General features: G+C 49.4%; 2 protein-coding genes across 4 annotated transcripts in view; both read left to right on the top strand.

Annotated features, from left to right (window-relative positions):
• Positions 1-11,793, top strand: part of LOC149350493 (uncharacterized) — an 85,976-nt gene extending 74,183 nt beyond the window's left edge. For all 3 annotated transcript variants that reach the window (XM_089579530.1, XM_089579528.1, XM_089579527.1), the window contains exons 2-3: positions 782-871; positions 7,365-11,793. In XM_089579530.1, the coding sequence (XP_089435656.1) occupies positions 791-871; positions 7,365-7,880 (597 nt within the window). In that variant the 5' untranslated portion in view covers positions 782-790 and the 3' untranslated portion in view covers positions 7,881-11,793. The remainder of the gene's footprint in view (positions 1-781; positions 872-7,364) is intronic.
• A 3,997-nt stretch (positions 11,794-15,790) lies between these two features.
• LOC149350492 (uncharacterized) overlaps positions 15,791-25,172 on the top strand; it is a 42,074-nt gene continuing 32,692 nt past the window's right edge. Inside the window, exon 1 of the mRNA XM_089579522.1 lies at positions 15,791-16,384. The gene's annotated coding sequence lies outside the window, so the exon portion shown is untranslated. The remainder of the gene's footprint in view (positions 16,385-25,172) is intronic.

Genomic DNA, 25,172 nt, shown 5'->3' with positions numbered 1-25,172 from the left:
GCCGTGTATTGGTGGCCTAAGCACTCTGCCACATCATCATAGCCAGAAAACAAATCCACATCCTTTGTCTCTTTTGAGCGCGGGAGTAGCGACTTAGCGCGTTGTCAGCTCCTTTGTTCGAAATGCTTCTTTACGTTATGCATGTTAAAGTTACATGCAAGGCGTTGTGCCCTCTATACTTCCTTTTTTTTCCCGGTTGTTGCCAAAAATGGCGCATCACAAAGTTGGTTTGTTGCTGTATATTTCCTTCTAATGTTCTTCTGAAAAGCCTTGGCATTGAAACAGAAACACTTCCTAGTAATGAATTCAGTTTAACTCATGCATGCAGAGCCGTCGCAGTAGTTGCGCACAGAGCGCAGCCCTGGGTCGCTATGTTTATTTTCTCGTTAGCGGAACTTTCAGAGTGTTAATTAAATCTATCCTCATGTTGTAATTCAAGCGGCGCCACTTGTTCTGTAGTGCAGTTACAAAAAGAACACATGATTTTGAGCCAGTACCATCATTTTACGACGCTGTTGTACTGGTTTAACTTGAATTTAGACTGCGGACTGTACGCGGGAAACGTCGCCGCTGTTTCCCGACAAAAAGATGCGGTACCCAAGGCTTCCGCAGTCCCAACACACGCAGCAGCGCTGTGAGTTTAGAAGAAAATAGCTTCTGACCAGGAGAAATTGTAAGGGCAATCTTTGGCACTACTTTGTGGTGTTGGTTGCAGTAAGGTGCGCGCAGCATTCACTTTGCAGAGGATGAGGTCAAAACCTTGAAATCGGTGCAATTACAGCTGCTCGTGATGCTTGGGACGCTTGCCGTGGTGGCGAATGCTGGCGTTCCGCTGCTGGGCGGTGAAAGCACACAGCACAGAGCTCAAGACGTAAGTACACGCTTTTTTTTCCCCTCCGCTAAAACGTGACTGCCTTCCTTTTCGACGGCGTGCACAAAACGAGGCGTACGTGATCGCGTGCTCAGCGCGGCGCCCCGGCTAGGCCAAAAAGCGAGCTTTGAAACGTGCTGCATGTATACATAAAGACATCTGAAGTTCGTGCTTGGCAGTAGGCTGTTTTCGCATGGCCAAGCCTAAGAAGCAGCGATATATCGAAGTTCGGGGCGTATGAGCGCGGGGTCGTTGACGAAACCATATGTAGCCTAACTGAGCTCTTATTAGCTTGCATGATCATGATGTTAAGATCTCAGGATGTTAACATTCGCTATCTTGAGGTACTGTTTCGTGAGCAGACGTACTCACTGATCTTTGAGTGTTGTGGACTGAAGTCATATATTCTACCTAACATTTGTCGTCTTTATAACAAGCGGAGCTGACAGGCCATGCGAAGCATGGATGCGTCGAGAGGGCAGTTTCGGGACAGAATGTGACGCCTATAGGAGGGAGGAAGCAGGCATGGAAGCGGCATGGATGAGCGCAAATAAGCACGGCCGCGATTCCGCAAGTACCACAGCTGCCTGTCGGCGCTCGGACGTTCACGGTGTTAAGAGTGGACAACGTGGTCCTGAGAGCCGGGTGTGACTCATCGCAAAGCAAGGGATATGACGAGGCCTGGCGCCGGCGGCAGAAGCATTGACGACGACGGACGGGGTTGTTGCTCTCCAATTCACCGAACCGATCGAAGGACGCTGTCTACCACGGGCCTGGGAGAAATTACTGTCAGACGAGTGTCGTCGTTGGGCAAAGATGCGGCGAGAGCTTGCACAGCAGCACGGCGGAAGCAGCGGTATACGTTGGCCGAGTCGACCTTCGGGTCACCGGACTGGATGATGCTACGCAAGGTCACGCTGAGCGAGGCTGCTAATTGAAAGACGCTGTGTCGAAGGAGTCTCGTGCTTCGGCCATCCGGCGGGGGAGTTCGAGAAGGTTCAACCACCTGCGAGGAGTCTGCGGGATTCTGCTTTCCCACGGAGGCAACGCACAGAACACTTGCGGCAGTGGTCAAGGTGACGCATCTGTGTTTGATGACTGTCTTCCCCTTCTCATCCCCCGAGCTGTGAGAGAGCGAGAGAGCTTCAGCACCGCCCCGTGCCGTGGGTGGTACCGCCAGCGTCATCAATGGCCCATCCGATTGGACAACGTTATTCGAACCAAGTTCCCCAGTCAGGGATCTAGGGAACGCGAACCGTATTTAACGGGATGTTGTTGTGTGATCGGAGCATTCGGATTGCATTGCATTCGATTCGATTCTCATCTGTAAATATGTAGAATAAACCCTTTTGTACAGTTTTCCTCGATAACGCAGTCCGACATCGTCATTCGGAGCCGGTACCTGCGAGGCTAAACGAGTTAGTCATCTCCAGGACCCCTCCGTCTTCAACACTGGGTGGCAGCGCTGGGATTGTGGCCCTATCTTCAACACTGGTTCCAGAGGTGGTGGCGCGGCCCCGTTTCTAACACTGGTTGGCAGCAGCTGGGATGGACCGTGCGACATCGTACTTTCTCCACGGGTGAGCGTTTTGGCTTTTGCTATGGGATTCGCCAGGCTTTAAGATTCAGAGAATAATCTTGACTGGGAATCAGGGCTTTGTCGTTTGAGAGGGGTTATTCTCAAGGCATTGTTGTGTTAGCAGAGCCAAAGCGGAGAAAGCGTTGTCATGGACCTAATGAGGTTGTACAAGTCGGACTTGCTGTTGATATGCGAGGAACTGTCGGTTGAAGTGCCTAGCAAATTAACCAAAATTGAACTGGGCGATTTCATTCTTAAGCAAGTCAAGAATAACGATCAGTTGCTGGTAGATACGTGGAATTTGGTACAGGGAGAAAAAGCCCGCAAAGAAAAACACGACCAAGAGTCTAAAGAGAAAGCCGAGCGGGAGAAAATAGCAGCTGATCGGGAGTGGGAAAAAGAGAAGGAACGGCAACGGCAACAGTGGAAGGCTGAAATTGAAACAAGGAAACTAAAGATATTAGAAATTCAAAACGAAATACGAAGAAAGGGCGGTAGTGTGAGAGCCGGAAGTCCTGAAAGAGCAAGCGATGCTTATGAAATAGGTCCGCAGATAAGACCCGAAAAGTCTGTGACCGTAGCCGCGTTGGTAAATCGCGACACCACGAGGGAAGTGGCAGAGAACGCGTTCAACCGGTGCGGTAGTCCAAGGAATGCCGCAGAATCCGAGACCGTGTCCAGTGTAGTTGGACGTAATGCTAAGAAAGAGCATTCCGAGATAGCGTCTCAACGACACGAGTGCGAGGATTCTCCTCCAAGTGAGGCAGGAGTGGCAACGGACAACTTTGTTGGGACTGTTACGAGCGCGACCCTTTCAGTAGAGTCGATACAGGCGTCAAACCGGCAGGACCGCGAAAAGGGAGATTTTCCTATCGAGAAAGGTTTCGAAGTTGAAACAGCGGAAGCCCCTTTTGAGAGTAACAACCGCGGTAAGATCGAGTTGGAATGTCACAGTGGCTTCAGTGGCAAAGGCTCCGCAGAGGCTACCTTGGTAATACTGGCACAAGAAGAGTGCGAGGCTGCCGAGGAAAAGGATAGCCATAAGAGCCAGGCGGGCTCAGTTGTAGCTGAGCACTGCAGTAGAGACAATGGCGCGCAGAGCGACAGCCAGGCGGGCTCAGTTGTAGCTGAGCACTGCAGTAGAGAGAATGGCGCGCAGAGCGACAGCCAAGCAGCGGGCTCAGTTGTAGCTGAGCACTGCAGTACAGAGAATGGCGCGCAGAGCGACAGCCAGGCGGGCTCAGTTGTAGCTGGGCACTGCAATGTAGAGAATGGCGCGCAGAGCGACAGCCAGGCGGGCTCAGTTGGGGCTGAGCACTGCAATGCAGAGAATAGAGCGCAAAGCGACAGGCACGCGGTAGAGGACAACTCCCTAAGGAATGAGCCAGGGATCTCAGGGGCAGTTTCATGTCCGTCTGTCAGCTGCGTGGAGCTGGCACTCTGCTGCGAAGGCACAGAGGCCAGTTTGGAATTTCATGAAAATTTCCGAGGTGCGACGGAAAAACTAGAGATAGCTAGTTGTCATCAGGAGACGCACGCGACACAGTCTAGGCGCAGAAAAAGAACAAGGGCAAGAACCAAGAGAAAACGAATCAAATTCAAAGCCCTAGATTCGGTTGCGCGCACAGGTGCGAAAGAAAGAAATGCGGTGGAAGGAAAGGCGAAGCCTTCCCGCGTTGCGCCTCATAGACTTGCAACTGCAGTTAATGATCTGGCGACATGTGCAGCTCGTTCGAGGGTTGACTGCAGCAATGGAAAAGGAAGTGTGCGTTTTCCGACCAGAACAGGCGCGAAGTGCTTCAAGGGGCATCGGCCTGTAAGAAAGCCTAGACGGGACAAAAAGCCAGTTAGAAAAAAGGCAAAGCGGCCCAAGAGATCAGAAGGCGCAAGGTTGCGCGGCACTCAGCGCATGCGAACGCAGGCGTCGAACAACCGAGACGACACATGCAGGCGGGTTCGGCGGGCACACTTGAAGGGGAATCGTCCTTCACTTTTGGCACCCCATTCTAGGAAGCGCGCAGGACGAAAGGGTGGCCGAGCTTCGTACTTGGGGCGAGAGAAAGAGGTACCTTCTCGCGCTGGTCACTGCTCCTCGTCCAGAGCCAGAGTCGGTTATCGACATTGTAGGCATGACCAAGGTTTTCGGAGAGCCTCGAGGGGGCGCGGAAACGACAGTGAGAGTCGGGGATCGTTTTTTTCTGCAGCCTTTTGTCACGAGTTGACCGCAGTACAATCAGTCAAAGCGCGACCCCGGCGGGCGCGTCTGAAAGACTAATCCTTTCAACTCGGCGGCGGGGAGTCAGCTTTCCCCCCCGCGTGGCGATTTGAGGTAGCTGTTTTTTTTTATTCCTTTTTTTTTTGGGTGTTTGTGAAAGCAGGCAGGGAAAGGCTACTTTTGAATTAAAACAAGTTGATCGTAGGTTACTGTTTTTTTTCCTTACCTTAGAAAGGATAGGGCGTCACTGAGTTAGAAATCACAGGTGTCGATTTCACATGCTACCAACTGATGACGGCACTCACAGGAGTGCAGCTCGCGTAGAACTACGCTTAGAGTCGCGTAGACGGAGATTTGATCCCTTGATTGTCTGACACCTTACCAAAGGGAGCCTCACTGACATACACTGAAATGACCGAAGAGAAAACTCGTCTGGAGGAAGCGCTCGTGTCCAGACCTTTGATTCGGGCCACTTATTTTGTTAAAGAAGTTCAGTGTGACGCCAGTGATAGAGGACTGGGTGCTATTTTAAGTCAAGTTGGCGACGGCCACGAAGAGCACCATGTTCAGTACGTCAGCCGCAGGCTGACCTGTAGAGAAGAAGCGTTCAGCGCTTCAGACAAAGAGCGCGCGTTTGGTTTAGGCGGCACAGATGTTGTCGGGTTACCAGAGTTACTTGAACGGCGCAAAGTTCATACTTGAGACTGACCATCGTCTCAAACGTGCTTATGACAGTTTTGTCCCCCAAAAATGGTCGCTTGCTTAGACGGAGTCCTGCTCTCCAAAAACAGAATTTCTCGATGCGTTCCAGGAACGGAAAACCGCACGGAAATGCTGATGGATTCAGCCGATTGTTGTAGACAGGAGTACTTGGTAGGACCACCTACTGTGTGTGGGTTTTTGTTTTTAACCTTGGTCCAAGCAGTCCGTCTTCGGCGATTTCAAAGGGGATAGTTTGCGCTTTCTCGGCACCAAAATTACGCCAAAATCCAATCATGTTTTAGTAAACATTTGTTGTCATTGTGGGAAGCCTGGTGGGTCTTTGGCAAATCCCGAGCGCTTGCTTGTGGGTCAGTGCCCTGTCTCGTGGAACAGTCCACTGATGCCATTCTTTGTTGAATGTTCGAGCTTGGATGCCATTTCTGGAAACCAGCCCTTCCACCCGACTCCGGCCTCATCTCTTCCTGCCCAGCGGTCGTGAACGCTGGCCATTCGAGATTTTTCGGGCCGTGGACGAGCTGTTAAGAGTGGACAACGTGGTCCTGAGAGCCGGGTGTGACTCATCGCAAAGCAAGGGATATGACGAGGCCTGGCGCCGGCGGCAGAAGCATTGACGACGACGGACGGGGTTGTTGCTCTCCAATTCACCGAACCGATCGAAGGACGCTGTCTACCACGGGCCTGGGAGAAATTACTGTCAGACGAGTGTCGTCGTTGGGCAAAGATGCGGCGAGAGCTTGCACAGCAGCACGGCGGAAGCAGCGGTATACGTTGGCCGAGTCGACCTTCGGGTCACCGGACTGGATGATGCTACGCAAGGTCACGCTGAGCGAGGCTGCTAATTGAAAGACGCTGTGTCGAAGGAGTCTCGTGCTTCGGCCATCCGGCGGGGGAGTTCGAGAAGGTTCAACCACCTGCGAGGAGTCTGCGGGATTCTGCTTTCCCACGGAGGCAGCGCACAGAACACTTGCGGCAGTGGTCAAGGTGACGCATCTGTGTTTGATGACTGTCTTCCCCTTCTCATCCCCCGAGCTGTGAGAGAGCGAGAGAGCTTCAGCACCGCCCCGTGCCGTGGGTGGTACCGCCAGCGTCATCAATGGCCCATCCGATTGGACAACGTTATTCGAACCAAGTTCCCCAGTCAGGGATCTAGGGAACGCGAACCGTATTTAACGGGATGTTGTTGTGTGATCGGAGCATTCGGATTGCATTGCATTCGATTCGATTCTCATCTGTAAATATGTAGAATAAACCCTTTTGTACAGTTTTCCTCGATAACGCAGTCCGACATCGTCATTCGGAGCCGGTACCTGCGAGGCTAAACGAGTTAGTCATCTCCAGGACCCCTCCGTCTTCAACTCTGGTTCCAGCGGTGGGATAGAAGCCCCATCTTTAACACTGGTTCCAGCGGTGGGCTTGTGGCCCGTTTCTAACAACGGCTACAACAACAATGTCCTGTTCTGTTTTAACGGCGTTGGCTACACGTGACTTGTGAGAGGCATCACTCACGTGATTCGCATTGCTTTTGAAACTAACAATAATTAAACTACAGACCTTCCTTACAGCAGGCCATAAGTGCTGTTCCTGTCCTCATGCTGCAGTTTATAGCTTTACTTTAGAAGGATGGTTGAGTGCGTCACAAGAAAGCCTTGACACATGAAGCAGACCAACATGTTGTATCCCAAAAACATGGTTTTTTTCAAAGTTCTGCTTTTTGAGAACATAATTGCTTGTAATTATTTTTTTCTCTCTATTGCTGCTGGTTTTCTCAGACAAATTGCATACTTCCGTTTAAAGTAAGAGCGTGCATTCCCGTTGTTAACCGCCGCATTGATTTGACAATGTTGCGATTGATTTCGGCAGCACGGAGGAGATATAGTATAGCCTCTATATAGGGAGTGACAGACGTGCAGCGTTGTCACCGCGATGTGGACTGTGCAGAGCGGCGGCCCTTGACACCATTTCTTGCTTCAACGCAGGACTACGGCAACTACCAGTTCAGCTACGACATCGTCGACCCGCTGGGTGCCACCAACGGCCGCTGGGAGGTGGGAGACGCGTACGGCAACAAGAGGGGCGGCTACACCATCACCGACATCGACGGTCGCCAGCGGCGCGTCGAGTACGTGGCCGACGCGTACGGCTTCCGCGTCATCGTCAACACCAACGAGCCCGGCACGGCGGCCAGCGCGCCGGCCAGCGCCGTCTACAATTCGCCCTACGTGAACGTCATCCGAGGCCTGGCGCTGGCCAGGCCCGTGGTCGCCGCCGCTGCCTCGGCCGCCGTACCTGTGGCCAGCGTGCACGCGCCCTACGTCAAGCGCGTGCGCAAGGTGTTCAAGGTGCCCGTGCTGCAGGCCCCCGCGGCGGCCGCCCCGCCCGTCGTGCTGGCCGCGCCGCCGCTGGGCGGACAGTACCCGGGATACGCGCCCTCCATCCACGGTCAGTTCGGCAAGCGCATCGGCGCTGCGCGGAACTTCTACAACTACTACTGACATCCCCAAGCCGGTGTCGTGCGCACCTGCAACATCTCCACGGTGCGTGTGAAAAATGCAAATCATGAACGCGCAGAGCTGTCTTTTGAAGCGTCCTGAGATGCTGCAATCGATATATCTTGCCTTTTGTTTTGTTTTCCAACCAGCGCCGGTGCTCGGCGCAAGCCCACCTATGCTCATCTACGTTTTTTTTCATGGGTTGCTCTTCAAATATTAAACCACTCACGAAAAGGACAATTCGGAAAATCCGGACAAGCTGCATCTTACAGTACAGTATGCAAGGGCGCGGCGAGGGCAGATAGTCGAACTTTGGATTTAGTAAGACGTATATGTGCGCCCGATTTTCCAAAAATCGCCTATGGGATGTGCATGGAACGTCATTGTGTAAGTTGCGAGAAAACCATGGTGGAAGGGAACTGGCGATGAGCGTGGGTTTACAGAGGTATGGCCTTAGGCGCTGTACCTGAAGACAGGCGGATTTTGAAAAAAGTTCCTGAATATTTTAAAACTTTCAGCCACTGCTGCGCACAGAGTAGTTCTGTCCAGGTCGCAGGCGTCTGGAAATCTCGTTGCCTTTTTACGATTTCAAATGACTTATTTGTGTCAGAGTTGTTGTGCAGCTAAATAGGTGTTGCGCAGTTGTACTGGAGCCCAAATTGCAAATTGCTCTTGAGGACATCTGAATAAAATTGTATCACAAGGTTTGACCGCCTGCTTAACGCTTAGCTCGTGGCTATAAATCGCAACCATCTTGATGTGTGCGCATTTTATTGGTGATCAATTTGTCTGAAGCAATTGCTTCCGATTGTGCGCAGACAATATAAAACTTGAAAGTAAGAAATCAAAATGAAAGGAAACGTTTAATAACGTTGAACTGTTCGAATAGAGGCCCCCTTTATACTTTTCTTCATCTGCGCATCATTAACGGTATCACTAAGAAAACTGTCCACCAAATTCACCTCTATCCGCTGTCGTCAGTATCGCTAGATGCGACCGGTTCTTTCGGAGCGTGCATTGCGTCCTTGAACGTTCAGTATCTTTCTGAAGGTGTTGTTTCTTTTCGTGTGGGCATGATCATGTTCTCTTTCATAACAACATAGCTGCTTTTGCTTTATTTTTTCTATCAAGAATTGCTGCCGGTTTTTTGATCATTGATCATGCGGATTGATCATGGATCATGCGGATTCAATGTTTAAACTGACTACGAATACAGCATTCATTGTCAAGGTTATGTATTACGTTCTGTAAAAAAATAGGAGGGTAAAAATGTCATATCTATAACACTGTAGTACAAAATCGAAGGTTATATATTTATTCTTCCGGGGAAGAAAAACCAAGGAAAAACGTGTCACAATATGCATATGTATTTCTGTATCTTCGATAGCATGTTTGCCTATACTTAACCAGTGACTTTGCAAATGTGCTCTCAGCACAAACAGTTTTTCTTCCAGTTGCTGTTGCGCATTTTCATGCCATCCGCCATTAAACATCAATAACAGTCTTTAATCTGTTTTTAGCAGGTGATGAGTTTTTCTCTGTGTGACTTCACTTTATATTGACCAAGGTGCCTGTCTATGGTTGTTCGCACTTACAATTTTCTTTTCACGAAGAAACCATAAGATGTCTGCCATACAGTATATGTATAGACACTGTACACGATGGGTGCTTGTTTGCAATGCGCTTCTTTTTGTGCGTTCAGATATAATGTCGCTTTTGTAGAGGCACGGCAAATGGAGCATGCTATTGCGTCCGAAGTTCAATGAAGACTTCCTTGTCGGAAATGAAGAAACACTGTCCATCAGAAAGCGTACTAGCGCCCACTACTATCATGCACTCTACCCCTGTCCTTTCTCCCTGTCGCTGCCATCTTTCTTTCCTCTCCCTGTGTCCTCCCTGTCCCTTTCAATTCCGCTAGCAGCGGACAGGTACTGCAGGCTTCGATAGCAAGAGCCACGGCGAGCAAAAATGCTTTCCAGCCGTTTTTATTTTTGTTTTTAGATAAATCACTAAAAGACACCGCAGCTAGTAATTTCAATTGGACAACGTGCGAAAAATATTAGAGTGCAATAGCGTGCTCCATTTACTTCTGTATGCACCTGTATACATGTCTCCTTCTTTGTTATGTGTAACAAAGATTGGCCCCTTTACCTCTGTGCTTTTCTGTTGTATCTAGTCCGACGCTCAGAGTTATAATGACGTAGCGCTATGCAAATAACCTGCGACTCTGCCTCTACGGAAAGACAACGTCTTCCATTCAGCGACATGAGCATTTGTAAAAGGCAGCCAAGTGGCAGCGATGTGCGTTGACTCTCACTTCTGCATTCCGCCCTCATCAACTCTGTATGTAGCTCTGTTGTGAGCACTAATCACAAGTTCAGTGTAACGTCTGCATGTTTGCAATAAGCCGCAAATGGCTTTCATTACGGTATTATACTCGTTTTTTTTCTGTCATTAACTTTAAGTGTGCACGTCTTATGCGCTATCTGTTTCAGCGAAAAAGCTCACATTGTTTGTCTGCATGAATAGCACCTCTTTATCCTGCATTCTTCATTCCATTTTTATTTTTCATTTTTCCTTTGCCTTACTTTTCACTCTGTATTTGTCGCTTAACTGTCCCTCTCAGCGTTACGTTTGCTGCTCTGTGTTTCTTGTTTTTTTTTTCTCTTCCACACTCTGTCAGTGGTCCTGCACGTGTCTTTGAATGTATTTAATGTATTTTGCTTGTGCATAGAGAAAGCAGTGACGTGCGATGAGGAAGAAAATACGAGAAAATACGTTGTGTAGATACAAGGTGTAGTCATGTTCTTTCTGGGATAGGCAAAATATCTAACATAAACTTCCGTCTAAGACCATTATCATAACTACATTACAAAAATCGGCACACCGGTGTGAAACGCGGGTAATGTTGACCTCGTTTATCTTCAAATGATGTTATACCTACACTTTTCGGGTCAGTGTAGACAAGTATCATGCCCTAGCTTGACAGCTAACCTTTCTTTTTGTGTTCGTAAACGCTACTGAGATCTTAGTTTCGTTGACGGCTATCTGAAATGGACTTGTGTTATCGCACCCATGGATATGGCATAATCTGTAAGAAAAAAATATACAGTATTTGCAAAAGCAAGAAAGAAACCGCCTCTGCGCTTCTAACCGTCATAATTATCTCAAAATGCATTTCTTGCGCCCTTATCTTGCACATGTGGTCTGTTGGCTTCCATTTTCAGCGCCATAGCGAGCACAGCCCAGTGATTATTTAATAGCGCACTCGTGAGCACTGATCACGGATCACGTTGTGGAGGCGCTTCATACATGTGATCCTAACTTAGTGCGACTTTCCCTGTTTTACTTCGCGCGCATATTACGCATTTTCTGCGCGAAAGTTTAACATTTGTATTTAGTGCCCATAGAGCCATGGATACACACTTAACATTGCAGTCATAAACAATATATTGCAGTTCTAGGAATTCACTAAACGAAATGCCATTTGAACATTCCTTGTTTATTTTTCATGCGTGTATTATGATAATACTTTCTTTCATTGAAGCGCTAATGAAGGTTGAAACAAAAAGGGTATGAGAGCTGCGAATCCTTAGTAGCAGGGAGTGTACACAGCGAATGTGTTAAATACGCGCCGGTAGGCATACTTCTACCTATGAAAGGCTCCTTTTTTGATTAGATTATCTTTCTCCTTTGGTGGTCTGGTGTCTCATTACCATCATCACGTGACCAGCGTCCGCGTCAACGTTGGCTGTGCATTCCATGCCACGGTGATCTCGACCTGTCGCAAATCAAGCCTTGTTATCATTATCGTACACATTGTTGTTGTGCTTTGTGTGTGACGATGCCTGCAGTTTGGCTTGCATCTTTGTACTCTCTGTGCACCTGCCAAATGAATAAATAATTGCGAGCAGAATGCTGTGGTGTTGTACTTCATAAAATTAGCACACAGTCACTGAGATGATAAGCGTCGCCTTGAATTATTCATTCTTCGTAGTGTTTAGACTTTCATGCCTAGTTCTCCTTATATATACGAGGTCTGTTAGAAAAGTATCCGACTTTATTCTTTTTTTGCGAACACCTGATGGATATGAAACAAGTGCGCTTACAGCAGCCGACCTTGAACCCTCGTGCGCATGCACGAATTTTTTCCCGCCTGCCGATAGCGTCAGTCGCTGGGAAGCAGCGTTTGAGTGAGGCAGTGCGCAGTGCTCTCGTCGGTTTTTTGTTGCAAGGAAAATGGCGGAGCGAGAGGAGCAGCGCTACTACCTCAAATTTTGCCAGAAACTTGGCGATAGCCAAGTGGAAACCATTCGAAATGTTCAGGCGGCTTTCAGTGATGATGCTATGAGCAGCACACAGATTAAGCTGTGGTGCAACTGGTTTAAAGACGGCCGCACATCCGTGGAGAGAGAGCCACGCTCCGGTCGGCCATCAACATGCCGAAATGACCAGGTAATTTCCGAAGTGAACGCTGTGGTGATGCGGGACTGTTGTGTGACTATCCGAGAAATTGCGGGAGAGGTGGACATCAGCAATTTTTCTGCACATTCCATTATCACCGAAGATTTGGCCATGGAGAGAGTGGCGGCGAAATTCGTGCCGAAGCTGCTGACGGTGGAGAAAAAGCAGCTTCGTGTTGAAGTCTCACAGGAGATGCTGGATTCCACAAACAGTTACCCTGACTTCACCGACGCCGTAATCACTAGTGACGAGTCTTGGGTGCACGGGTACGACCCGGAAACCAAATCCCAGTCGTCACAGAGGACGCATTCCACGTCACCAAGACCAAAGAAGGCGCGCCAAGTGCGCAGCAATGTCAAAGTGATGCTGACTGCTTTTTTGACTCCCTCTGTGTGGCACACCTCGAGTACACACCCCACAGGGTCAAAGAATGACTAAAGAGTACTACAGGGATGTCCTCCATCGCCTACGTGGTGCTGTGCGGCGCAAGAGACCGGAATTGAGGTCAACAAGAAATTGGCGCATCCCTAGCGGCATTGCTCCTGCACATTCCTCACATTTGATTCAGACTTTTCTGGCGAAAAACCAGCATCCTGTAGTTCAACAGGCTCCTTACTCTCCTGATATGTCCCCCTACGACTTCTGGCTGTTTCCTAAAATCAAGAGGCCATTGGAAGGAGCGCGATTTCAGAAAAGAAAGGACATTATGGCTGCAACGACAGCAGAGCTAAATTCCATTCCGAAAAGGGCCTTTTCGGAATACTTCCAACAATGGCAGCAGCGCTAGGAGATGTATATGGATCCCCAAGGAGACTACTTTGAAGGTTATTAGGTTTCTAACGCTCCAGTTATGCCAGTTTTTTTTCTTCGGCCAAAGGTCGGATACTTTTCTAACAGACCTCGTATATATATATATATATATATATATATATATCCCCGGTGGCTAAGTGGTTGCGGCGCTCGGCTGCTGGCCCGAAACAGGCGGGGTCGATCCCGGCCTTGGCGGCCGAATTTCGATGGAGGCGAAATTCTAGAGGCCCGTGTACTGTGCGATGTCAGTGCAGTGCACGTTACAGAACCCCAGGTGGTCGAAATTCCCAGAAATTTCCGGAAAAAAAAAAAAAATATATATATATATATATATATATATATAAAGGGAGCTTTGGAAATTTGTCAGGGAGCCGTTCATTTGCATGTTCTTCAGAACAAACTTGTGACTTTAACAGCTCTTGAACCATGACTTTCCTCATGAAGCGAAAAAGCTGGAAGATAAAGCGAGAAAAAGCGATGTGAAAAATATGTTGCACCTCCCCCCCTCCCTCTTTTATAGGAAACTTTGGCCACGTCTATGACGCCAAGTCTCTTTCCAATTGTTTTTGGTGCTTTGTGTGCGAATACAGAGAGCTTCACTGCACGGCACTCGTAGCTGTTTTGTGCGTCAGAATAAAGTGCAGAATGTTTCCCTGCATCTGTTCGGAACAGGAATCGCGCCGACAGCGTGTAGTTTTCCTCAGGGCAGTAAATGAAAAGGGGGGGGGGGGGGGGGGGGGGTAGGGGGTAGATGGAGTGGGAACAGCTTACAGTGAAAGCTCATGCGAGTTCTTTCGCGTGCATTCCCGCGCCAAGAAGAGTGAACTGAACTGAACGAAATAATTGAGGTTACAGCTTGGCGATATTCGAACGCGCCGCAGTGGAAGGAAGAAAGCGTTCGTCTTGAGAAATCATTAGCCACACGCATCGTTGTTTCCTTAAACACTGCTGCTCCTTGCATTCCACTTTGTTGGTTACTCAACCGTATCGCGCGCGCTTTCTACGGGGAAGAGAACAATAAAAACCCGGAACGTCTCTCGTCAGTTTAGAGCCAACGAACTCTGCAGAGCTACTTTATCGCTGCTCATAGCCTTTCTTTTTTTCTCTCTTTTTTTAGAGAATGGCAAACCAAGACCATCAACGATTCTCGCACGACTAGCTACGCGCTATAGGTTTCGGAATCCATTCTCGCGTTTGTTTTGCCCCACCTGGTGCGTTTCACAGCAGCAAACGCTTCTCCTACTTTTTGCTTCATCGCTTTAGAGACAATGGCCGTAAGCAAGCACCGTATTTAGATTTATCCACCCTTGCGAAGCGAAAGCGCGGCACTACATTTCTTGAGCACCACGTCTAATGCTTCCGCGTGGGTCGCCGCGGCGACACGTGCTTCGGTAATTTTCCTGCTCGGCGCGCACTGATCGCCCATTGTACGCGAGACATGGTTTCGAAGTTAACGACGTGTCGGCGAGTTGTTAGCTTGCACCTGCATGAAATGGCAACGCCCCTACCCCCCACCACCACCTCCCTGCGCCACCCATCCACTGGCCTTCGCTTTCTATATTTTCCCCTGTGGCGTCTTGTGTGTTCCCCGTTCGACTCCCTTCCTCCTTGAAACTTCGTACGCACGACTGGGCAGAAGAAAAACTGTTTGAAACATATTAATCTGGAAGTGTGAATGCCAGACGTCCCGCCACCGAGAAATCGTCGTTTGTGAAGAGAGCGAGTCGGTCGTGGCTTTATTCAGCGAACAGCGGATCAGACGATGAAGCTATACAACGACGTGCTAAGCACATACACGTCCACCATCCAGGACATCCTATCGAAAACCACCCAACCGTTGCTGGGGTATCGCTACAGTGTAAGTTCGTATTACATATACGCATGCATCTCCTCCTAGCAATCCCAACGAAGCGTGACCTCACATAGTCAACAGAAAACCGTTGGGAAAAATGATTCCGTTTCTTGCACCCCGACACCATGTATAAAAAAAGCATGTTTATACTGCTGCTCTTTATGCTTATAGCTTGTTTATACTGCTGATGTCTTAATTATTGATAAAAAAAAGCAGCCGTCCTCAGTTTCGAGCTGGGCTCCTAATTGTGCATAAAATCCATTCTTTCACCTCTGTGCCTGCAATTACAGTCCATATGCAGATAAGATTATTAGGTTAGCCCTCGTTTTTTTCTCGGCACAAATGGACGTCACTCAACAGTGGTATTAGACAACGAAGTTTTTCGAGCGGGGCAGCACACTGCCTCGACTGGCGTTTGATGATGGTAAGCTCACATAAAACTTGCATGCATGAAGGTAGAGAAAGAATGAGACCATTGAAAACAACAAATGGATGAATTTTCTTTTAGTATTGAACATGAACGCCAGCTCTTCCCTTCCGACCGAGATCCTTCGCCAGATGGCGAGTCAGAGCAACCCGAGCTTCGAGTCAGAGCAACCCGAGCCGGCGGCATGAGGAGAGGATGAGGAGGACGCGCGCTCGCGCGGCGCGTGAAGCGACTCAGGTGTTGGACACGAAGGAAGCAAGACCGCCTTTTGTTAACTATCCGCCCTTGTAACGGAAAGACAAATAAACGTCTCTGAATTGTTGTTTTAAGCTAACAATCCAGAAGTGGAATAGAGTCAACGTTCGCCCGAACTTACGAAGTCAACCGGCAAGCCCCACCATGCCTGTCACGCGCGCACCGGAGCATCTTCCACGGATATGGCAAACGAAGATGGCGGACGACCGAGCAGCGATGGCGGGAACGACGACGCCGACGATTCAAGCCAAGGCGGATCCGACGACGCGGTGACCAGTGACAACTTACCTCCGATTCCTCAGTCAACGATCAACGTGGCGGAAATCCTGCAGGCCAGCGTTCAGGCAGCAGTGAGAGAAGCCATAAGAGGAATTGCCTTGCTTCAGACGCAGCAAGCAGCGGCCGCACCCGTCATCGGCGCGGGAGAGACAGCTCGGTTAGCGCCATCGTTTGATGCAGTGTGGTCCAGCTCTCCAACAGTAGACACGTGGTTACGACGTGCGGAGGACTTTGCACAAGTCTACCATCACCGGCTGACATCTGGCAACGCACTCTAGAGGTTGGAAGGGCCTGCGAAGACATGGTATGGCTCCCTCTCTTCCGTCAAAAAATGGCCGGAATGGAGAGAAGAAATTAAAGGCGCCTTCCCCACGACGCAACGACTTCATCGAGAAATGAAGGAGCGACGACAAAAGCGCGGTGAGCCCATCTAGTGCAATTAATGCAAAAGCATTTCTAGGCTATGTCGGCGGGGTCGTGTCTCCAAAACGTGCCCGCAGCAGTTGTGACGTTCTCAGAAGAGGTAGCATCAAACGAATGGCTGTGATCGATAGAGGACGGTGTAAGGATGTTGCGGAAAAAAAATTATGTTGATAGGATGATTAGTTAGTTGATTAGAGCCAAAAATGTCGAAAAAACTTCGAAATAGCGCGGACGTCGTTATGGTGAGTGGACGGGAAAACAGCCGTGGATGGAAAATAGTGGGAAAATAAGCAAAGGAGTGAAAATAAAGTTTGAAATGAATTGAAATGTATTTGATGAATGATAATTAATCAAAAAAGGTCTCATTGACATAGATTAATTAATTAATTGTCATCAAAAACTATTGGACGGTTGAGTAGGCTGGACGGGGATATAGTAAGCGGACGGTAAAGCAACCAAGGCTCAAATCTGAAAAACCGAAATGGTTGATTGAGATTAAAGAGGATATAATAAGAGTAAATAAAGCGACCTAAAACATAAGATAAATACGTTAATCAGTAGTTAAAAAGAAAATGATAAAGAGAGGAAAAGAGAGGCGGCGAGTGTCGAGGAGGCGTCAATGCTCTCGCATTCTCCCAATACGGGTCGCCGCAGTGATCTCGAATTTTTACTACGACAAGCTCTCGAAAACTCGCCGTTGCAACCTCAAGGCTTGCGTTGAATACCTCATCGCGGGCCTCTACGACGACGAGGTAATTTGAGCAGTGAGCGTACGCATGCACGATCGAGTCACCAAAAGACCTTCTTCACTGCCTGCAACGCCAGGAAGAAAGATTGGGAAATACTGCCTCCAAAAGTTCCAAATCAAGCGGCTCCCCGAACTGTTCTCGTTTTCCCGCCAATTCCAACGCCCACGGCAACAAAAACGAAGCAATGGCGTCGACCTTGAACACTACCGGCCACAAGAACCTTTCTCCGAAGGCGAGGAGGAAGCTGCCATGGAATGAAAGAAGAGAACCCCTCTGCTTCAACTGCAGCGAGTACGGTCACGTGTCCCTGAATCACGGTGTAAGAAATAGTTTACTCTTACACCGTGCCCTCAATCGCCCAACATCGGCGCGAAAGGCGAGATGCGACGCTTGCGGCCGAGTGGGCCACGAAGATAAAGAATGCAGGGCGAAAACGGAGAGTGGAGAGCGCGTCACGCTCAGAACGTGGCGGGCTCCGACCTCCGAGCCGCTGAAGGGGTGAACGAAAAGTACTTTATGATGGCGAAAGCGAACGGCTGCGACATACCAGCATACGTCGATCTCGGTAGCCAATGCGTAACTCTGCGAAAGGAGGATGCCGACCATCGCTTACACGAAGTTGGCCAAGCCGTTTACCATCGGGGGCTACGGGTCCGGACATGTGACACCGTGTGGGGAAACGAGCATCACTCTCACGGTCGACCAAGCTACAGCGGACATTCCCGTGCTGGTCGGGCCAGACGCGTCACAGTCCATACACCTACTTGTGGGTTAACCTTTCACCGAGCAACCACACGTCATAATTGTGAGGCGGAAGAGCACCGTGCAGATTTTGTGAGAACTACAAGAAATCGGGCAATAGCGACGACACGCTTCATTCCATTGAAATTCTAGAGCTCCCGAACTACCTGTATGCCTTTGGTTCGTCAAGGAGCTCAGGTGCCAAGAAGGTCGAGGGCATTGCATACCACGCTGTGTCCTCAGCGTTGACGTGATCAATGAAACAATCGTCCCTATAATGAACATTTCCGATTATTACCTGACCATCAAAGAGAACGAGCGGGTCGCGCGAGGGCAAATTTAACGGAGCTCCCCTCTCGGAGCTCCCCTCTCCAGCGTCTTCCTCGGCAGAGTCACTTGGGGAAAACCTCCCGAAAGTGTCCTTTCCTCGGGTCACCTCCTCTCCCACAATTGCACGCGCAGTTGATGACCCTTCAGGAAGCCGGCCAGGGGTCCCAGGTCGTGGTTGAAGGGTACGCCCGAAGGCGAATACGGGCAGAGGCGCCACCCGCGCCGTCCGCAAAGGTAGTAGCGCGGAAGATTGACAGCCCCGTCGTCACGGTGCGTGGCGGCAGGCGAGGAGTGCTCTCTTCCTGGTGGTGGTGCATTCTTGGGTGCAAGGTTCATTGCCGTGGCGTTGGGTGCGGCCAGAGGAAAACGGGGTGGCAGACGCCGCACTGGAAGAAAGGAGTCGTCTAGACTCAAAGTCTCCGTCCGTCGTGTCGGGCGCCACTGGGGTAGAGTAGAGTCACAACACTGTCTACAACGACCGTGGAAGAGGGGCTTGACCACCTGCGGATGCTTTTGGATGTCATCCGTACAGCGGGATCGACGCTGCGACTAAGCAAGTGCCGTTTCTTCTTCGAGAAAGTCGATTACCTTGGCTGCGACATTTCTGGCAGAGGAGTGCGACCCGGAAGTTTAAAGATCCAGAGCGTCGCTGACTTTCCGGAACCCACGAATGTACACCAGGTGCGTCAGTTTTTGGGCCTGGCAAGCTATTTTCGAAGATTTGTAAAAGGGTTCGCCAGCATTGCTAAACCTCTAACGCGACTGACATCAAGCAAGGACGCAGCAAGGACGCAGTTTTGAAATGGACCGCAGAGAACGATGCCGCATTCACTGAACTGAAGGTCAGGTTGACTGAAAGGCCAGTTTTGACGCATTTCGCGTTCGACGCGAGAGCAGAGGTGCACACGGATGCCAGCAAAGACGGCCTAGGAGCAATACTTCTGCAAGAACAAGCAGATAGGCAGCTTCATCCTGTCGTCTACGCAAGCCGGCGAACAAGTTACTACGAAGAGAGATACCACTCTTACGAACTAGAAGCGCTTGCGGTTGTTTGGGCGTTAGAAAAGTTTCGAGTGTAATCGGGATGAATTTCAAAGTGGCCACTGACTGCAACGCAGTACGGGCAACGAGGAGCAAAAGGAATCTCCTTCCTCGTATTGGCAGATGGCTGCGGCTGCAAGAGTTCACCTTCGACATGGAATATCGTAAGGGGGCGGCGATGGCTCATGCTGATGCACTAAGCTGCTCTGCACACGACCCTGCAGAAGAGACAGATATTGCGTCTGGCCTTCACGTCCTCGGAACATGCATAGTGGCAGAAGACGTGCTCACCGTTGCCCAGCTGATTGATCCAAAGGTTCAAGCTTTGAAGGAAAGGCTAGAAAAAAAAAAGGGCCTCTCCAAAGAAGACAACCACGTCAAAAACGCTACTGCCACAACGCGAGCTAACGGGCAAGTCGAAAGATATAATTGCATAACCCCGGCAGTGGCAAGCTTGACGGAAGATGCAAACGGTAAAGAATGGGATTCTGCGTTGCGTCAGGTGATGGGGGGCATAAACAATACGCTTCACAAAGCCACTAAAACTACACCGTTTGGACTGTTCTTCAACTTCAGGTCACGGCGGGGCATCAAAGGCGGCACCATGGAAGACACCCTCGCCGGAGAATTTGACCATAAATTCGAAACCAGGCGAGCCGCAGCGGCGGAGAATATCCGAGAAGACCAACGCAAGCAACAGGAGCGGTACAGCAGGAAGCGGGTGGAAGCGCCGACGTAGTACAATCCCGGGGATGTGCTACTAGAGTGAGAACCGGCAGCAAGCGGGGAGCCATGGCGACTTAAAGATAAATACAGAGGACCGTACATCGTGCGAGAAAGGCTTCCCAACGACAGCTACCGCATTGAGAACGTGACTTAGGCGTGACAAAGACGAAGAGCATACATCAGTATGGCACTAAAGTTGAATCTTTGGGACCGGGAATTCAACGAGACAAGTTCTGAAGAATCAGAACGCGAAGACAGTTCCGACCGGGACGGTCGGTGGGACAGGATGGCCGAACATGAACGCCAGCTCTTCCCTTCCGACGGAGAACCTTCGCAAGATGGCGAGTTAGAGCAACCCGAGCTTCGAGTCAGAGCAACTCGAGCCGCCCGCATGAGGAGAGGATGAGGAGGACGCGCGTTGGCGCAGCGCGTGAATACAAGAGAATCGGGTGTTGACACAAAGGAAGCAAGACCGCCTTTTGTTAACTATCCGCCCTTGTAACGGAAAGACAAATAAACGTCTCTGAATTGTTGTTTTAAGCTAACATGAAATTTTTTAGATCTTTGGTCGTGTGGCCGACCGTCCTGAGCACACTTTCTCTGGTGGCATAAATGACACAAGTGTACATATACTCGCGCACATACTATATTGGCGTTTCAGGTTTTGGATTGTAACTCCCTAAAAAGGCCAGAATTGTTTGTTTACTTTAGTCAAATAAAGCCAAAGGGCTACCTTGCGAGAATATTTCACTAGAGAGAGCACATGGATGACTGTAGCAATTACTCTTTTATGAACAAAGAACTGAGAACATATACATGAACGTAGTAGCCATTGTATCCCTATAGAGCAAAGTGCAATCGAGGAGTAGTGCTTACGCGATTGAGGAATTGAGTTTTTGGATTGTAGACAAACCGAAGAAATGAAGACACACTCGCCACCGGCGGTGTCTGAACCAACCCATGTAGCACAAAGTGGGCTATGAAGCGAGGCCCCCTGTTAGTCCAATGTGGGTAGCCCGTGTGGGTCCCGGTGGGACCAGTGTGGCTTCTGCAACGCGGGCCCTCGTCGGCCCCCAGTGGACTGCCCCCCAAACGCCCCAATCGGTCCCATTTGGCATTTTTTTGTTTTTTTGTAAGAAGAACAATTTCAGCGCATCGGCATAGCATAAAATCATTTTATCGCAGTTACATTTCATTGCAGTAGCATCTTTCTGGGCGCAATCATTATCACATGCCCGAGCGCATGGATTTCCACATTGCTCCTCTGTGTGATGGCTATTTAATTATTTTTCTTTCAAGTATCTCTACCGCTGCAACAAGCCCGCCTTTCCTTGCTTATCTGCGTTGCCCGCAACAAGGAATGTTAATTCGTATTTAAAAAAAACTTCACCGGTATACACATCCTTTATTTTGCAATAAAAAAAATTCGGCAGAGACATTTAAGACTGCTGACGTGTGAGAATCCGAAAGCATTAAAGTGCTGAGTCATGATACGTTGCAGAATGACTGAGTCATGACTATGCATACTTTATAAAAACTTTGTACGCCTTACATTACGTTACTTGCAAAGTGCTGAGTCGTGCTGCGTTGCAGAATCTCTGAGTCATGTCTACTACGAGTCGACTTTCATACGTCGTAGTACGCTATACGGTCTATTAGTTCGCGGTGGTTACCCAGGTCCGCGAACTGAAAGCGCGGCTTCCCATTGGGCTGCGGCGAGGGTGGGAATAGGGGGACTGCCGGGTTGAGTTGGCGAGCCCAAGTGGTGATGTATAGGAAAGGATATTCATTGCTATGTGGGCGGTCAGCGGGCCGCATCTTTAGTCCCCACCACCATCAAACGTCACCAAACACACCCTCATCAGTCTTTTGGCGAAGAGGGAGAGTTACACAATAAATTGTCCTGTGATATACGACGGGAATTTTCATCCTCGAGTCGTACAGCAAAGTATAAACTGAGGACGTCCTCACGAGGAGATTTAGCCATCGATGCACTCAGAAGGTACACAGAACGTCCTGTTCGGGATGAGAACGTTTGGACCATTTGAGGGCGTCCTCGGGACGTTTAGTGTTGTCTGGAAACATAAGCCCCCGTGTGTTGATTTCCGTGTCATCGATGAACACCTGTGGCTGGCCGTTTTTTGCAAGCTGCAGCTGGCTTTGCTAGTGTAGCCTCTATAGTGTGCACTCTAGTGCAGCCTAGCACCGAGCAATGGTCATACCTTTGCGCATATGGAAAGGAAATAGCTCTCGGCGAAAATGCATGCGATTCCGACTGTACCTCGGATGTGCCAATGTCCTCAGACTGAGTGCAGCGTTAAATATTGGCTGTAGTTTAGCTCTGGTTAAACCTGGAGGATTGCAAGCACCATCTGCGCGTAGCCATATATTGTTGCTTGAGCTACATTGCCCACAGTCTCGCCGTTTCGCGTGGTCTTGCACGACCATACCGCGCATGCGCGAGGAGCAAGTTACGTCACTACGCACAGCTGGCGTGCCTCGCCGCGCGCGCTCGCCTTCCTTTCCTTAAAATGATCGGAGTGTAAAACGTTGACAACGCCAACGCCAATGAACACAATGAACGCCGATGCCCTATGGCTTCAGCGCCGCGTTTCTGGCACAACGTTGTCAATGCCGACGCATGCAGCGCACACCTGCCACTACTGCGACTTAGCTTAAAGCATGGCTGAGGTGTCCACTGTTCCAAGCGGGCAGTTATGCGCCTTCCCTCTGGTTCAGGTGTCCACCGAGATGTGGACCTCGCCCTCGCCTCCCGCTACGTATATTCTGGCATAGCAAAGCTAAGCCACTGCCAATTTTATATACACCACAAACCACGCAGATGGCGATGCGCAATCGCCGCTGCGCATCAGAGAAGGAGAGAGAAAGGAAGACTGTCGGCGAGGCGATGGAGAGCGCGCGGCGGCGGCGGCGCCTCCGGCGGCGGCCCCGGCGCGCCAGCTGTGCGCCGTGTGACGTCACCCGCTCCTAGCGCATGCGCAGCTAGGCCTTTCCATAGCTCCGCGAAATGGCTCGGCGAATAGCGTAGTGTTGCTTTCGCAACAAAACTCCATTCTCGAGCCTGAGGGAGCAGGATGCCGAGAGCACGGCTGGAAAGAACGACCCATATGTCCAAAGGTGAGGCACGCAAAAGCACTGGTCGCAACGCGTTTCCGCCGTCCACAGCCGTTTCCTCCCACATTTCCCGCCCTAGCTCTCACTTCGCCCCACTTTCCTCGACGCTACTTCGACGTGAGATGAGGGCTCTATTCATAGCAATGTGCCCCGTCCGCCAAAGTAGAAGACCTGCACGGTACACACGGCGGTCTGTTACGTGCGGTATAAATTTCCCGCTATGTTACGATAAGGAGCGTATATAGGATGGGAGTAGTTTGATAAGGAAGCGTTAATTAATTAATTAATTAGAAAACGAAAGGGACGGTAGCTGTTTCAATCTGACTATAGACAGAATGCGTTGGCCCCATCCACGCACCTTTAGGTCGTTGCAGATGTGTATGACTTGTTTTTTTTCCCCTCCACTGTTTCTTTCACTTCATCCCTTCCTTCCCGATGCAGTTTACGCATCCAGCCGAAGTGAGGCAGTTACCGCGGCTTTATTCAACCTCCTCCTCCCTCGCTGCTTCCGAAGCGAAGGAACACGATGCAACACTGCGTAGGATCGGCGTTAACTTATTTTCTTATAGAACCCCTATGACAATTATGCTGCGAAATTTTGCAATAAAGCCGCTGTTTTGCGCTTTCATTACATGGATGATGTATTACGACACATGGATCGAAGGGTTTCAGTGGAACTCAACGAAGAATGAGACGTGTGCTTCCATCCGACTGAGCACGAAACATGTTATGGACATCTTTGAATATCTGAAAAAAGCTTCAAATAGAGCTTTTGACAACATCTGTAAGGTTGTTTGCTCTTGAGGTCTTGTAAGCATTTATCTGTGGACATAGAGACTACTTTTTTTTTTTTGAGCCTGCTAATGTTTATGTTGCAGCAACCCATTTTCAAGGCGCCGACCGGCAGCTGTAAAATGTTCTTTATGACGTGCAGACGCGTTGTGGCCTCCGTCACGCCGACTATTTTCTGGTGGTAGCGCCATGGCAGTTGGGAAATTTTCATCTAAAGTACAAACGATAAGGCTATGCCTGGTCATGCGGGTTGTGCAAGTTTTACGTGCTCAGCACTAGCCGCTCGCAATGAGGAAATGATAACGTTTTTGAAAATCCCCCGAAGTGCGCTTGAGTGAGCACACATAGCCAGACTATAGAGTAGTTAGACAAACTCTCCGCGGGCTGCCGTGGCAGCGGTGCGAAGCGTTCGTTCCACCCTTCATTGGCACCGCAATATGCGTTGCACAAATCCGCCGATGACACCACATAAGCACTCCTTTACCAAATATCCTCTACATCCACTAGCCTACTCATTTTAGGAGACACTGATGTGCAGACGTCTTCGGGGCACATATTTTGATAGATGGCATTACGTACATTTATCAAGGTAAAGAAATAAGGCTGATGTTGGGCAATGCACACAGAATGACCAAATATTCACGAAATTCCTGTAGGCAATCAGGCTGATTTTTTAACGTTTATTGATTTTTGCTTTTAAAACCGTGATAGATACGTCAGTATAGACTGCGGTCACGAATTTTACAGCAAGGTGGGCATTACGTACTACTTGACAGAGCTGAACCGAAAACGGTTAATTAACTAACATTGAATAATCAACTTTTAATTTTCATTTTATTTTAGGCCGCAAGATCATGCTGAGATATTGAAGGCCGTCATCATAGAAAGCGAGCCCAGTATTTTTAATTTTGTGAATCAGCATTGTGGTTCGAAATATCGAAGGTGAAAAATGCGCGTTTGAAAGCTCGTTAAGTTGGCTTTCCCGCGGAGCACATTTGGAAAATGGCGCCTCTTTCATCCTAATGCAGCAATTGGAGATGCAATGTGTGTATTGCGTCATGTAGAATAAGTTAACGGGATTTCGGCAACGATACCACAAGCAGCGACGCTATTTAAAAATGTGCAGCGCGGGAAAGGCAACTGAATGAGGTTTCAAAAGCGCATTCTTGACTCTCAGTTTTTCAACCATAATGCCGATCGAAAAAAATTAAAAACTGGGCTCACCTTCGATATTAATTGTATTCAATTTCGCAATATATATTTTTTCCTTA

This window comes from Amblyomma mixtum, chromosome 3 (genome assembly GCF_055824585.1).
Source record: "Amblyomma mixtum isolate Tamu chromosome 3, ASM5582458v1, whole genome shotgun sequence".
NCBI lineage: Eukaryota > Metazoa > Arthropoda > Arachnida > Ixodida > Ixodidae > Amblyomma > Amblyomma mixtum.
The sequence above is the reverse complement of the archived record's forward strand: the minus strand, read 5'-3'. Positions and strand labels throughout refer to the sequence as shown.